Below are 16,128 nucleotides of genomic sequence, written 5' to 3' on the forward strand. Positions count from 1 at the left end.
AGGACTTTGTTATTGTTTCAATTAAGGATTCTAGCTTTAACACCATCTACCTCTTGAAAAGTGATTGTAACTGCCAAAAGAAAGGAAACACCAGCATAGGTAGCCTAGTGGTTAGAGGGGGGAGGCAGGTAGCCTAGTGGTTAGAGGGGGGAGGCAGGTAGCCTAGTGGTTAGAGGGGGGAGGCAGGTAGCCTAGTGGTTAGAGGGGGGCGGCAGGTAGACTAGTGGTTAGAGGGGGGAGGCAGGTAGCCTAGTGGTTAGAGGGGGGAGGCAGGTAGCCTAGTGGTTAGAGGGGGGGAGGCAGGTAGCCTAGTGGTTAGAGGGGGGCGGCAGGTAGACTAGTGGTTAGAGGTGGGCGGCAGGTAGCCTAGTGGTTAGAGTGGGGAGGGAGGTAGGCTAGTGGTTAGAGGGGGGAGGCAGGTAGACTAGTGGTTAGAGGGGGGAGGCAGGTAGCCTAGTGGTTAGAGGGGGGAGGTAGGTAGGCTAGTGGTTAGAGGGGGGAGGCAGGTAGACTAGTGGTTAGAGGGGGGAGGCAGGTAGCCTAGTGGTTAGAGGGGGGAGGCAGGTAGACTAGTGGTTAGAGTGTAGGGGCGGCAGGTAGACTAGTGGTTAGAGGGGGGAGGCAGGTAGACTAGTGGTTAGAGGGGGGAGGCAGGTAGCCTAGTGGTTAGAGGGGGGAGGCAGGTAGGCTAGTGGTTAGAGGGGGGTGGCAGGTAGCCTAGTGGTTAGAGGGGGGAGGCAGGTAGGCTAGTGGTTAGAGGGGGGAGGCAGGTAGGCTAGTGGTTAGAGGGGGGAGGCAGGTAGGCTAGTGGTTAGAGGGGGGAGGCAGGTAGGCTAGTGGTTAGAGGGGGGTGGCAGGTAGCCTAGTGGTTAGAGCGTTGGACTAGTAACCGTAAAGGTTGCTGGATCTTAATCCTGACAAGGTAAACATCTGTCGTTCTGCCCCTGAACAAGGCAGTTAAACCCCACTGTTCCCTGGGCGCCGATGACGTGGATTTCGATTAAGGCACATCCCCGCACCCCTCTGAATCATTTCAGTTGAATGCTTTCAGTTGTACAACTAACTAGGTATCCCCCCTTTCCCTTAATAGGGCGTTGGGCCAGAACAGCTTTAATGCACCTTGACATCGATTCTACAAGTGACTAATCGTGTCCTGTGGATGCATTGTCATCCTATGGGGGGGTAACCATGGTAGCCAAAATAATGGCCTGCCTAACATTTTTTCTACATGACGCTAAGCATGATGGGTTGTTAACTCAGGAGCCACACCTGTGGGGAAGCACCTGCTTTCAAGATACTTTGAGCCGTCATTTCCTCACGTGTTTCCTTTAATCTGGCAGTTACCGGTTCACATCCTCGTCTGTATGTAGAGCCAGGCTCTGAAGAGATCAGATCCCCTCTAGTTGACACCCAGGACATGTCTCTAAAGATGACATAAATACGTCTCCACCTAAATGATTGCAGCCGACGGCCACAGTCTTGAAACTTGATTGTCAATTACTGCCTTGCTGATATTCTGATACGGGTTTGGCATATAATCTTTACGCTGACGGGTGAAATCAATGCTGTCTCGTGGCGTTCATCGGGAGGCTGTCAATTAAAGCAGAAACATTCACACACTTCTGGCTGCGTTTAGACAGGTAGCCCAATTCTGATCTTTTTCTCCCCAGTAATTGGTCTTTTGACCAATCAGATCAGCTCTGAAAAATATCTGACGTGAAAAGATCTGATGTGATTGGTCAAAAGACCAATTAGTGGAAACAAACCTCAGAATTGGGCTGCCTGAGACACCCACACAGTCAGTTTGGGGTAACAAGGACATGGTAATAAAAATATACAAAAGACTAAATCAGTGGATTAATTTCTCTCTTAAGACATGGTTTAGGGGAGCAAAGGTCAAACTGCTGAGCTGGCCCGCATACGACCTCAGCTTCATCCCTGAAATTCAGGACAGCAGATTTAAACAGGTGACGCAAAAAAAGGGCATCACATCATTTTGTACAATTATAAGGCATCTAGAGGACTTCCAGGGACCTAAGTAAAAAACAAAACATGGCTTGGATCAAAAATATATTTTACAGGTTCGCCACTACTTTTAAAATAAATAAAAGTGATTGACCCTCGGGCACCTTAGAAATTGATTCAAGTATTCACTACAACTTGGGGAGTACAAAACAAAAAACGATTTCAAATCTTTACTTGGGTATTCTATATCCTCAAAGAAACACTACAAACTATATTAAACAGAAATGGGAGGAGGAACGTAACATTGAAATAACTGATGAAACATGGTTGAACAATTTAGAGACTCAACAAATCTCCACCAACTCAAAGACTTGGAGAGAATTCTGTTGGAAGACGGTTATACGTTTCTTCATAAGATCTAAACTGAAATCCAAACAGACCGGCTCCCAAAACCCTTGTTGGAGAGAATGCGAGCTATCAAGGGCGGATCCCACGCCTATCTTTTGGTCCTGCCCCGCAAACTCAAACTTACAGGGGAGAAATAAGATCTAACATTGGGAAAATAATGGGTTTTGACATTGGGTAAAATACCTGCTAATTTACCCAATAGAGAAAAGCACCAGTTAAAGCCAGTAAAAAAGGCTGTCACCAGGAAATGTCTACAAAAAGACCCTCCCACCGTGACACATTGTTAAAGAAATACATTATATGGAGTGTATAAACCTTGGCTTTAAGAATTCATGAGGAGAGAGGCCAGGAATACTGGGGGAAAAATGGGTTTCGTACGTGAAAAATGGTCTAATTCAAAGATGATGTAACTGTAACTAATCTGATGAAAGTGTGATGTGTGCTTGTACCTGCCAGAACATTCTTATTTTCCATGTTTTATTTATATTTTTTTTTGTGTGTTCTTCAATATAAAACAGGGATTAAAAAAAGAAGAATTGGGACGTCAGTGAAATTCTACTGAAACCCAGCTAGCTAATCTGTGAAGAGAACGGATGCTGGTGTCATTTAATCAAATACTACTTCCTGTGGGCTGTACTTCTGTTTATTATAGAGGAGCCTCTCCTGGTTTATCATAGAGGAGACTCTCCTGGTTTATTATAGAGCAGACTCTCCTGGTTTATTATAGAGCAGACTCTCCTGGTTTATTATAGAGCAGACTCTCCTGGTTTATTATAGAGCAGACTCTCCTGGTTCATTATAGAGCAGACTCTCCTGGTTTATTATAGAGCAGACTCTCCTGGTTCATTATAGAGCAGACTCTCCTGGTTTATTATAGAGCAGACTCTCCTGGTTTATTATAGAGCAGACTCTCCTGGTTTATTATAGCGCAGACTCTCCTGGTTCATTATAGAGCAGACTCTCCTGGTTTATTATAGAGCAGACTCTCCTGGTTTATTCCCCGACCTGTGGACAGAGAGAGATGGTTCCCATCACTAGAACTGAATCACCAGAAATAGGAAAGGTAAATAATCATGATGTAGAGCTGCTAAACATGGTGAGTGGGGATATACTGCTACCAGTGTCTGAAACGGGTACAAAGTCTTCAGACAAAATGGAGGATGATAGAATAGTACCATTCCCTGTTCAGAATAGACAGGGCTGGGAGTCACCACATCTCCCATTACTACAGAGGGCTGGGGGTCACCACATCTCCCATTACTACAGAGGGCTGGGGGTCACCACATCTTCCATTACTACAGAGGGCTGGGGGTCACCACATCTCCCATTACTACAGAGGGCTGGGGGTCACCACATCTTCCATTACTACAGAGGGCTGGGAGTCACCACATCTCCCATTACTACAGAGGGCTGGGAGTCACCACATCTCCCATTACTACAGAGGGCTGGGAGTCACCACATCTCCCATTACTACAGAGGGCTGGGAGTCACCACATCTCCCATTACTACAGAGGGCTGGGGGTCACCACATCTCCGATTACTACAGAGGGCTGGGGGTCACCACATCTCCCATTACTACAGAGGGCTGGGAGTCACCACATCTCCCATTACTACAGAGGGCTGGGGGTCACCACATCTCCCATTACTACAGAGGGCTGGGAGTCACCACATCTCCCATTACTACAGAGGGCTGGGGGTCACCACATCTCCGATTACTACAGAGGGCTGGGGGTCACCACATCTCCCATTACTACAGAGGGCTGAGGGTCACCACATCTCCCATTACTACAGAGGGCTGGGAGTCACCACATCTCCCATTACTACAGAGGGCTGGGAGTCACCACATCTCCCATTACTACAGAGGGCTGGGAGTCAGCACATCTCCCATTACTACAGAGGGCTGGGAGTCACCACATCTTCCATTACTACAGAGGGATGGGAGTCACCACATCCTCCATTACTACAGAGGGCCGGGAGTCACCACATCTCCCATTACTACAGAGGGCTGGGAGTCACCACATCTCCCATTACTACAGAGGGCTGGGGGTCACCACATCTCCCATTACTACAGAGGGCTGGGAGTCACCACATCTTCCATTACTACAGAGGGCTGGGGGTCACCACATCTTCCATTACTACAGAGGGCTGGGGGTCACCACATCTTCCATTACTACAGAGGGCTGGGAGTCACCACATCTCCCATTACTACAGAGGGCTGGGAGTCACCACATCTCCCATTACTACAGAGGGCTGGGAGTCACCACCCCACCATCATCCCTTCTATCAACAACATACAGGACCTACACCCCACCATCATCCATTCTATCAACAACATACAGGACCTACACCCCACCATCATCCATTCTATCAACAACATACAGCACTGCCACCCACCATCATCCATTCTATCAACAACATACAGGACCTACACCCCACCATCATCCATTCTATCAACAACATACAGCACTGCCACCAACCATCATCCATTCTATCAACAACATACAGGACCTACACCAACCATCATCCATTCTATCAACAACATACAGCACTGCCACCAACCATCATCCATTCTATCAACAACATACAGCACTGCCACCAACCATCATCCATTCTATCAACAACATACAGGACCTACACCAACCATCATGCATCCCATCAGTACAGGCCAGCGTTCCCATTAAATTAAGCATGCAGGAACATATACATATTGAACATATACTCAGATATATACAGGCTGACAGACATATTGAACATATACTCAGATATATACAGCCTGACAGACATATTGAACATATACTCAGATATATACAGGCTGACAGACATATTGAACATATACTCAGATATATACAGGCTGACAGACATATTGAACATATACTCAGATATATACAGGCTGACAGACATATTGAACATACACTCAGATATATACAGGCTGACAGACATATTGAACATATACTCAGATATATACAGGCTGACAGACATATTGAACATATACTCAGATATATACAGGCTGACAGACATATTGAACATATACTCAGATATATACAGGCTGACAGACATATTGAACATATACTCAGACATATACAGGCTGACAGACATATTGAACATATACTCAGATATATACAGGCTGACAGACATATTGAACATATACTCAGATATATACAGGCTGACAGACATATTGAACATACACTCAGATATATACAGGCTGACAGACATATTGAACATATACTCAGATATATACAGCCTGACAGACATATTGAACATATACTCAGATATATACAGGCTGACAGACATATTGAACATATACTCAGATATATACAGGCTGACAGACATATTGAACATATACTCCGATATATACAGGCTGACAGACATATTGAACATACACTCAGATATATACAGGCTGACAGACATATTGAACATTAACTCAGATATATACAGGCTGACAGACATATTGAACATATACTCAGATATATACAGGCTGACAGACATATTGAACATATACTCAGATATATACAGCCTGACAGACATATTGAACATACACTCAGATATATACAGGCTGACAGACATATTGAACATACACTCAGATATACCCTAACGTTGAAAGGTTTGGGGTCAGTTAGAAATGTCCTTGTTTTTGAAAGAAAAGCAATTTTTTTGGTCCATTAAAGTAACATCAAAATGATCAGAATTACAGTGTAAACATTGTTAATGTTGTAAATGACTATTGTAGCTGGAAACGGCAGATTTTTAATGGAATATCTACATAGGCGTACAGAGGCCCATTATCAGCAACAATCACTCCTGTGTTCCAATGGCACGTTGTGTTAGCTAATCCAAGTTTATCATTTTAAAAGGCTAATTGATCATTAGAAAACCCTTTTGCCGTTATGTTAGCACAGCTGAAAACTGTTGTACTGATTAAAGAAGCAATAAAACTGGCCTTCTTTAGACTAGTTGAGTATCTGGAGCATCAGCATTTGTGGGTTTGATTACAGGCTAAAATGGCCAGAATCAAAGAACTTTCTTCTGAAACTCGTCAGTCTATTCTTGTTCTGAGAAATGAAGGCTATTCCATGTGAGAAATTGCCAAGAAACTGAAGATCTCGTACAACGCTTTGTACTACTCCCTTCACAGAACAGCGCAAACTGGCTCTAACCAGAATAGAAAGAGGAGTGGGAGGCCCCGGTGCACAACTGAGCAAGAGGACAAGTACATTAGAGTGTCTGGTTTGAGAAACAGACGCCTCGCAAGTCCTCAACTGGCAGCTTCATTAAATAGTACCCGCAAAACACCCGTCTCAACGTCAACAGTGAAGAGGCGACTCCAGGATGCTGGCCTTCGAGGCAGAGTTGAAAAGACAAAAAGCCAGACAGAGAGCATAGAGTTGTGGTTTATTAAGGTTTATTAAGGTTAGCTTTACGCTGCAAACAAAGATGAGAAAACACTGTCAGAGTGTGTCCCAAACGACACTCTATTCTCTATTTAGTGCACTACCTTTGGCCAGACCCCCCCATAGGTCCTGGTGAAAAGTAGTGCACTACCTTTGGCCAGACCCCCCCATAGGTCCTGGTGAAAAGTAGTGCACTACCTTTGGCCAGACCCCATAGGTCCTGGTGAAAAGTAGTGCACTACCTTTGGCCAGACCCCCATAGGTCCTGGTGAAAAGTAGTGCACTACCTTTGGCCAGACCCCATAGGTCCTGGTGAAAAGTAGTGCACTACCTTTGGCCAGACCCCATAGGTCCTGGTGGAAAGTAGTGCACTACCTTTGGCCAGACCCCCCCATAGGTCCTGGTGAAAAGTAGTGCACTATTTCAGACCAGGGCACATAGGGGTAGTGCACTACTTCAGACCAGGGCACATAGGGGTCTCCATCTACTCAGTAGTAGACTGACGTTAAAATGGAAAACATAAAAGCAGAAATACAAATAGAGAAACATGAGCAAAAACAAATTGATAAACAATCACAATGTGGTCCTACAGTACGACAGACACAGAGAGGGATTTTACTGTGATGTTAAATTCATTACCAAAAATATACCGTTCACCTGCGTCTGTTTCATTGTGGTATAAATAAAATACTTTTAATTGAAGGTACTACTATCCACCATCTTAAATCAGAGTATTACACAACATGTCTTTAACCTGTCCTCTCCTTGTCTCCTGTCCTTGTTTCCTCCCCTCGTCTCCTCTTCCTAACTCTCTTTGTCCAAGACTGAGAAGTCCTTCTCATATAAAGCTAAACTAGGACCCATCCAAAACCATTTCAACCAAACCTACAAGGCCAAATAAATAGGTCAAATTCTTTCAAATACTCGAGCTACGCTTGATTTCGTTTGCCCAGTACAAAGTACTTGGAAATAATTGACATATGTATTTGACCCAGGTCCCTTATTCATAAAGCGTCACAGTGTAGGAATGCTGACCTAGGATCAGTTTTGCCTAGTAGAATATAAGGATGATTGGAAAGGGGGACCTGATCTAGGATCAGTTTTGCCTCGTAGAATTTAAGGATGATTGGAAAGAGGGGACCTGATCTAGGGTCAGTATTGCCTAGTAGAATTTAAGGATGATTGGAAAGGGGGGACCTGATCTAGGATCAGTTTCGCCTAATAAAATATAAGGATGATTGTAAAGGGGGGACCTGATCTAGGATCAGCACTCCTCCTCCGAGACGCTTTATGAATACAGGCCCAGGTCCAAGTCTTCCAGCCCCTCGGTCTCAGTGGAGTTTCTCCCACATGAAGACCACTAGGATAGCCACCACAGCCAGGCTGATGGACAGCAGCTTCAGCCCCTCTCTGTCCAGGCTCCAGGGGCTCCAGGCTGCAGTCAGCACGCCCGAGGAGGGGACAGATCCATTCTGCCCGAGGGACAGCTGCTCCTGAGGAGAGACAGCAGAGAGTTAGCCAAGGTTACATTATAGAGTACAGTAGCAGGAAGTGAGTTATTATCTGTTGTGAGCTACGGGGACACTCAATATGGCTGCCAGTCCACTCATTATGACATCATTGACTTGCCCACTCAAGGGATTCTATTTATACATGTTTTACTCTCGAGACTTTTCTCCTCCCTGTCATTCATCTGAACCTGTAGTTAGAGACGTTTCTCCTCTCTGTCATTCATCTGAACCTGTAGTTAGAGACTTTTCTCCTCTCTGTCATTCATCTGAACCTGTAGTTAGAGACTTTTCTCCTCTCTGTCATTCATCTGAACCTGTAGTTAGAGACTTTTCTCCTCCCTGTCATTCATCTGAACCTGTAGTTAGAGACTTTTCTCCTCTCTGTCATTCATCTGAACCTGTAGTTAGAGACGTTTCTCCTCCCTGTCATTCATCTGAACCTGTAGTTAGAGACGTTTCTCCTCCCTGTCATTCATCTGAACCTGTAGTTAGAGACTTTTCTCCTCTCTGAGAGATAATATGACCCAGACGCTCAGGATCAAATGACCATTATTGGGGTCCAGTCCAGCACAGTTCAGTCTGTCCTAATGTGATGGTGCATTAAAGACTCATCTATAATGAAGATGGTAATAGAGATATATCCCACTAGAACAGGAGAGAAGAGACAGACAGGCCTATCATATCATCATCTAGAGAGAGAGAGAGAGAGAGAGAGAGAGAGAGAGAGAGAGAGAGAGAGAGAGAGAGAGAGAGAGAGAGAGAGAGAGAGAGAGAGAGAGAGAGAGAGAGAGAGAGAGAACAGCCAATCATATGCTCATTTATGGGGTAGAGGGTGAGCGATTGAGCAGCCATGAAATACATTAAATATGGAGGATCAATCTGAATGACCATTTTTTGATATATAAATTCCACCGGATGACGGTCATTGAAAATGTAAATTCCCACTCTGTCGCAGTATATTATATATAGATACACCACATTAGGGTGACGGTGCCACGTTGAAAGTCACTGAGCTCTTCAGTAAGGCCCATTCTACTGCCAATGTTAGGCTATGGAGATTGCATGGCTGTGCGCTCGATTTTATACACCTGTCAGTAACAGGGTGTGATTGAAATGGCTGAAATCCACAAATTTGAAGGGGTGTCCACATACTTTATATATATATAGTGTAGATTGATCTACTTCAGAAGATATGCTTTGCGAGAAGATAGAGATATACATTTGTTTTATATAATAGTTCATCTAAATTTGCATGACCTACACATTACAGACTGTGCTTCTAAGGAATTCAGTCCGTGCTGGCAACGATCCATTTCCAGTCCATTTCTCCAGGTGGCGAATTAGAGAAGAAGAATCGCCTGTTGAGTCGGTATCAGCTTGACATCCCTCTAGGAGGGAGGGAACACTGTCTTGATCACAGGAGGAATCTGTCCAGGAGGAAACGCTGTCTTGATCACAGGAGGACTCTGTCCAGGAGGGCTCACTGTCTTGATCACAGGAGGAATCTGTCCAGGAGGGCTCTGTCCAGGAGGGAGGGAACACTGTCTTGATCACAGGGGGAATCTGTCCAGGAGGGTACACTGTCTTGATCACAGGAGGAATCTGTCCAGGAGGGCTCACTGTCTTGATCACAGGAGGAATCTGTCCAGGAGGGTACACTGTCTTGATCACAGGAGGAATCTGTCCAGGAGGGTACACTGTCTTGATCACAGGAGGAATCTGTCCAGGAGGGTACACTGTCTTGATCACAGGAGGAATCTGTCCAGGAGGGAGGGAACACTGTCTTGATCACAGGAGGAATCTGTCCAGGAGGAAACGCTGTCTTGATCACAGGAGGAATCTGTCCAGGAGGAAACACTGTCTTGATCACAGGAGGAATCTGTCCAGGAGGAAACACTGTCTTGATCACAGGAGGAATCTGTCCAGGAGGAAACACTGTCTTGATCACTCAATATGAAAGGCTGATCTATCTTGTTGTGCCTGAACTCTGAGAGGAACAGCGGTGTCCTGCCATTTCCCACCTTCACTCTGGGATGAGAGGAGTGAAGAGGGAGACATCTGCTAAGATGGGATGGCCTGGGATAATGGTGGTGGTAGAGTGATTGTCCCAACTCATACACTGGGATAATGGTGGTGGTAGAGTGATTGTCCTAACTCATACACTGGGATAATGGTGGCGGTAGAGTGATTGTCCTAACTCATACACTGGGATAATGGTGGTGGTAGAGTGATTGTCCTAACTCATACACTGGGATAATGGCGGTGGTAGAGTGATTGTCCTTACTCGTACACTGGGATAATGGTGGTAGAGTGATTGCCCTAACTCATACACTGGGATAATGGTGGTGGTAGAGTGAATGTCCTAACTCATACACTGGGAAAATGGTGGTGCTAGAGTGATTGTCCTAACTCATACACTGGGATAATGGCGGTGGTAGAGTGAATGTCCTAACTCATACACTGGGATAATGGTGGTGGTAGAGTGATTGTCCTAACTCATACACTGGGATAATGGTGGTAGAGTGATTGTCCTAACTCATACACTGGGATAATGGTGGTAGAGTGATTGTCCTAACTCATGCACTGGGATAATGGTGGTGGTAGAGTGATTGTCCTAACTCATACACTGGGATAATGGTGGTGGTAGAGTGATTGTCCTAACTCATATACTGGGATAATGGTGGTAGAGTGATTGTCCTAACTCATACACTGGGATAATGGTGGTGGTAGAGTGATTGTCCTAACTCATACACTGGGATAATGGCGGTGGTAGAGTGATTGTCCTAACTCATACACTGGGATAATGGTGGTAGAGTGATTGTCCTAACTCATACACTGGGAAAATGGCGGTGGTAGAGTGATTGTCCTAACTCATACACTGGGATAATGGTGGTAGAGTGATTGTCCTAACTCATACACTGGGATAATGGTGGTGGTAGAGTGATTGTCCTAACTCATACACTGGGATAATGGTGGTAGAGTGATTGTCCTAACTCATACACTGGGATAATGGCGGTGGTAGAGTGATTGTCCTAACTCATACACTGGGATAATGGTGGCGGTAGAGTGATTGTCCTAACTCATACACTGAGATAATGGTGGTAGAGTGATTGTCCTAACTCATACACTGGGATAATGGTGGTAGAGTGATTGTCCTAACTCATACACTGGGATAATGGTGGTAGAGTGATTGTCCTAACTCATACACTGGGATAATGGTGTTGAGTGATTGTCCTAACTCATACACTGGGATAATGGTGGTAGAGTGATTGTCCTAACTCATACACTGGGATAATGGTGGTGGTAGAGTGATTGTCCTAACTCATATACTGGGATAATGGTGGTAGAGTGATTGTCCTAACTCATACACTGGGATAATGGCGGTGGTAGAGTGATTGTCCTAACTCATACACTGGGATAATGGTGGTAGAGTGATTGTCCTAACTCATACACTGGGATAATGGCGGTGGTAGAGTGATTGTCCTAACTCATACACTGGGATAATGGTGGTAGAGTGATTGTCCTAACTCATACACTGGGATAATGGTGGTAGAGTGATTGTCCTAACTCATACACTGGGATAATGGTGGTAGAGTGATTGTCCTAACTCATACACTGGGATAATGGTGGTGGTAGAGTGATTGTCCTAACTCATACACTGGGATAATGGTGGTAGAGTGATTGTCCTAACTCATACACTGGGATAATGGCGGTGGTAGAGTGATTGTCCTAACTCATACACTGGGATAATGGTGGTAGAGTGATTGTCCTAACTCATACACTGGGAAAATGGCGGTGGTAGAGTGATTGTCCTAACACATACACTGGGATAATGGTGGTAGAGTGATTGTCCTAACTCATACACTGGGATAATGGTGGTGGTAGAGTGATTGTCCTAACTCATACACTGGGATAATGGTGGTAGAGTGATTGTCCTAACTCATACACTGGGATAATGGCGGTGGTAGAGTGATTGTCCTAACTCATACACTGGGATAATGGTGGCGGTAGAGTGATTGTCCTAACTCATACACTGAGATAATGGTGGTAGAGTGATTGTCCTAACTCATATACTGGGATAATGGTGGTAGAGTGATTGTCCTAACTCATACACTGGGATAATGGTGGTAGAGTGATTGTCCTAACTCATACACTGGGATAATGGCGGTGGTAGAGTGATTGTCCTAACTCATACACTGGGATAATGGCGGTGGTAGAGTGAATGTCCTAACTCATACACTGGGATAATGGTGGTGGTAGAGTGAATGTCCTAACTCATACACTGGGATAATGGTGGTAGAGTGATTGTCCTAACTCATACACTGGGATAATGGTGGTAGAGTGATTGTCCTAACTCATACACTGGGATAATGGCGGTGGTAGAGTGATTGTCCTAACTCATACACTGGGATAATGGTGGTGGTAGAGTGATTGTCCTAACTCATATACTGGGATAATGGTGGTAGAGTGATTGTCCTAACTCATACACTGGGATAATGGTGGTGGTAGAGTGATTGTCCTAACTCATACACTGGGATAATGGCGGTGGTAGAGTGATTGTCCTAACTCATACACTGGGATAATGGTGGTAGAGTGATTGTCCTAACTCATACACTGGGAAAATGGCGGTGGTAGAGTGATTGTCCTAACTCATACACTGGGATAATGGTGGTAGAGTGATTGTCCTAACTCATACACTGGGATAATGGTGGTGGTAGAGTGATTGTCCTAACTCATACACTGGGATAATGGTGGTAGAGTGATTGTCCTAACTCATACACTGGGATAATGGCGGTGGTAGAGTGATTGTCCTAACTCATACACTGGGATAATGGTGGCGGTAGAGTGATTGTCCTAACTCATACACTGAGATAATGGTGGTAGAGTGATTGTCCTAACTCATACACTGGGATAATGGTGGTAGAGTGATTGTCCTAACTCATACACTGGGATAATGGTGGTAGAGTGATTGTCCTAACTCATACACTGGGATAATGGTGTTGAGTGATTGTCCTAACTCATACACTGGGATAATGGTGGTAGAGTGATTGTCCTAACTCATACACTGGGATAATGGTGGTGGTAGAGTGATTGTCCTAACTCATATACTGGGATAATGGTGGTAGAGTGATTGTCCTAACTCATACACTGGGATAATGGCGGTGGTAGAGTGATTGTCCTAACTCATACACTGGGATAATGGTGGTAGAGTGATTGTCCTAACTCATACACTGGGATAATGGCGGTGGTAGAGTGATTGTCCTAACTCATACACTGGGATAATGGTGGTAGAGTGATTGTCCTAACTCATACACTGGGATAATGGTGGTAGAGTGATTGTCCTAACTCATACACTGGGATAATGGTGGTAGAGTGATTGTCCTAACTCATACACTGGGATAATGGTGGTGGTAGAGTGATTGTCCTAACTCATACACTGGGATAATGGTGGTAGAGTGATTGTCCTAACTCATACACTGGGATAATGGCGGTGGTAGAGTGATTGTCCTAACTCATACACTGGGATAATGGTGGTAGAGTGATTGTCCTAACTCATACACTGGGAAAATGGCGGTGGTAGAGTGATTGTCCTAACACATACACTGGGATAATGGTGGTAGAGTGATTGTCCTAACTCATACACTGGGATAATGGTGGTGGTAGAGTGATTGTCCTAACTCATACACTGGGATAATGGTGGTAGAGTGATTGTCCTAACTCATACACTGGGATAATGGCGGTGGTAGAGTGATTGTCCTAACTCATACACTGGGATAATGGTGGCGGTAGAGTGATTGTCCTAACTCATACACTGAGATAATGGTGGTAGAGTGATTGTCCTAACTCATATACTGGGATAATGGTGGTAGAGTGATTGTCCTAACTCATACACTGGGATAATGGTGGTAGAGTGATTGTCCTAACTCATACACTGGGATAATGGCGGTGGTAGAGTGATTGTCCTAACTCATACACTGGGATAATGGTGGTAGAGTGATTGTCCTAACTCATACACTGGGAAAATGGCGGTGGTAGAGTGATTGTCCTAACTCATACACTGGGATAATGGTGGTAGAGTGATTGTCCTAACTCATACACTGGGATAATGGTGGTGGTAGAGTGATTGTCCTAACTCATACACTGGGATAATGGTGGTAGAGTGATTGTCCTAACTCATACACTGGGATAATGGCGGTGGTAGAGTGATTGTCCTAACTCATACACTGGGATAATGGTGGCGGTAGAGTGATTGTCCTAACTCATACACTGAGATAATGGTGGTAGAGTGATTGTCCTAACTCATATACTGGGATAATGGTGGTAGAGTGATTGTCCTAACTCATACACTGGGATAATGGTGGTAGAGTGATTGTCCTAACTCATACACTGGGATAATGGTGGTAGAGTGATTGTCCTAACTCATACACTGGGATAATGGTGTTGAGTGATTGTCCTAACTCATACACTGGGATAATGGTGGTAGAGTGATTGTCCTAACTCATACACTGGGATAATGGTGGTAGAGTGATTGTCCTAACTCATACACTGGGATAATGGTGTTGAGTGATTGTCCTAACTCATACACTGGGATAATGGTGGTAGAGTGATTGTCCTAACTCATACACTGGGATAATGGTGTTGAGTGATTGTCCTAACTCATACACTGGGATAATGGTGGTAGAGTGAATGTCCTAACTCATACACTAGGATAATGGTGGTAGAGTGATTGTCCTAACTCATACACTGGGATAATGGTGGTGGTAGAGTGATTGTCCTAACTCATACACTGGGATAATGGTGGTAGAGTGATTGTCCTAACTCATACACTGGGATAATGGTGGTTGAGTGATTGTCCTAACTCATACACTGGGATAATGGTGGTAGAGTGATTGTCCTAACTCATACACTGGGATAATGGTGGTAGAGTGATTGTCCTAACTCATACACTGGGATAATGGTGGTAGAGTGATTGTCCTAACTCATACACTGGGAAAATGGCGGTGGTAGAGTGATTGTCCTAACTCATACACTGGGATAATGGTGGTAGAGTGATTGTCCTAACTCATACACTGGGATAATGGTGGTGGTAGAGTGATTGTCCTAACTCATACACTGGGATAATGGTGGTAGAGTGATTGTCCTAACTCATACACTGGGATAATGGCGGTGGTAGAGTGATTGTCCTAACTCATACACTGGGATAATGGTGGCGGTAGAGTGATTGTCCTAACTCATACACTGAGATAATGGTGGTAGAGTGATTGTCCTAACTCATATACTGGCATAATGGTGGTAGAGTGATTGTCCTAACTCATACACTGGGATAATGGTGGTAGAGTGATTGTCCTAACTCATACACTGGGATAATGGTGGTAGAGTGATTGTCCTAACTCATACACTGGGATAATGGTGGTTGAGTGATTGTCCTAACTCATACACTGGGATAATGGTGTTGAGTGATTGTCCTAACTCATACACTGGGATAATGGTGGTAGAGTGATTGTCCTAACTCATACACTGGGATAATGGTGTTGAGTGATTGTCCTAACTCATACACTGGGATAATGGTGGTAGAGTGATTGTCCTAACTCATACACTGGGATAATGGCGGTGGTAGAGTGATTGTCCTTACTCGTACACTGGGATAATGGTGGTAGAGTGATTGCCCTAACTCATACACTGGGATAATGGTGGTGGTAGAGTGAATGTCCTAACTCATACACTGGGAAAATGGTGGTGCTAGAGTGATTGTCCTAACTCATACACTGGGATAATGGCGGTGGTAGAGTGAATGTCCTAACTCATACACTGGGATAATGGTGGTGGTAGAGTGAATGTCCTAACTCATACACTGG

At 44.6% G+C, this 16,128-nt stretch overlaps 1 protein-coding gene across 3 annotated transcripts in view; it reads right to left on the bottom strand.

Moving 5' to 3' along the window:
- Nucleotides 1–6,755: 6,755 nt before the first annotated feature.
- Nucleotides 6,756–16,128, bottom strand: part of cdkal1 (CDK5 regulatory subunit associated protein 1-like 1) — a 1,024,035-nt gene continuing 1,014,662 nt past the window's right edge. For all 3 annotated transcript variants that reach the window (XM_071395740.1, XM_071395742.1, XM_071395741.1), the window contains one exon: nt 6,756–8,254. In XM_071395740.1, coding sequence (XP_071251841.1) covers nt 8,093–8,254 — 162 coding nt within the window. In that variant the 3' untranslated portion in view covers nt 6,756–8,092. The remainder of the gene's footprint in view (nt 8,255–16,128) is intronic.

Source organism: Salvelinus alpinus, chromosome 4, assembly GCF_045679555.1.
Source record: "Salvelinus alpinus chromosome 4, SLU_Salpinus.1, whole genome shotgun sequence".
Taxonomy (NCBI): domain Eukaryota; kingdom Metazoa; phylum Chordata; class Actinopteri; order Salmoniformes; family Salmonidae; genus Salvelinus; species Salvelinus alpinus.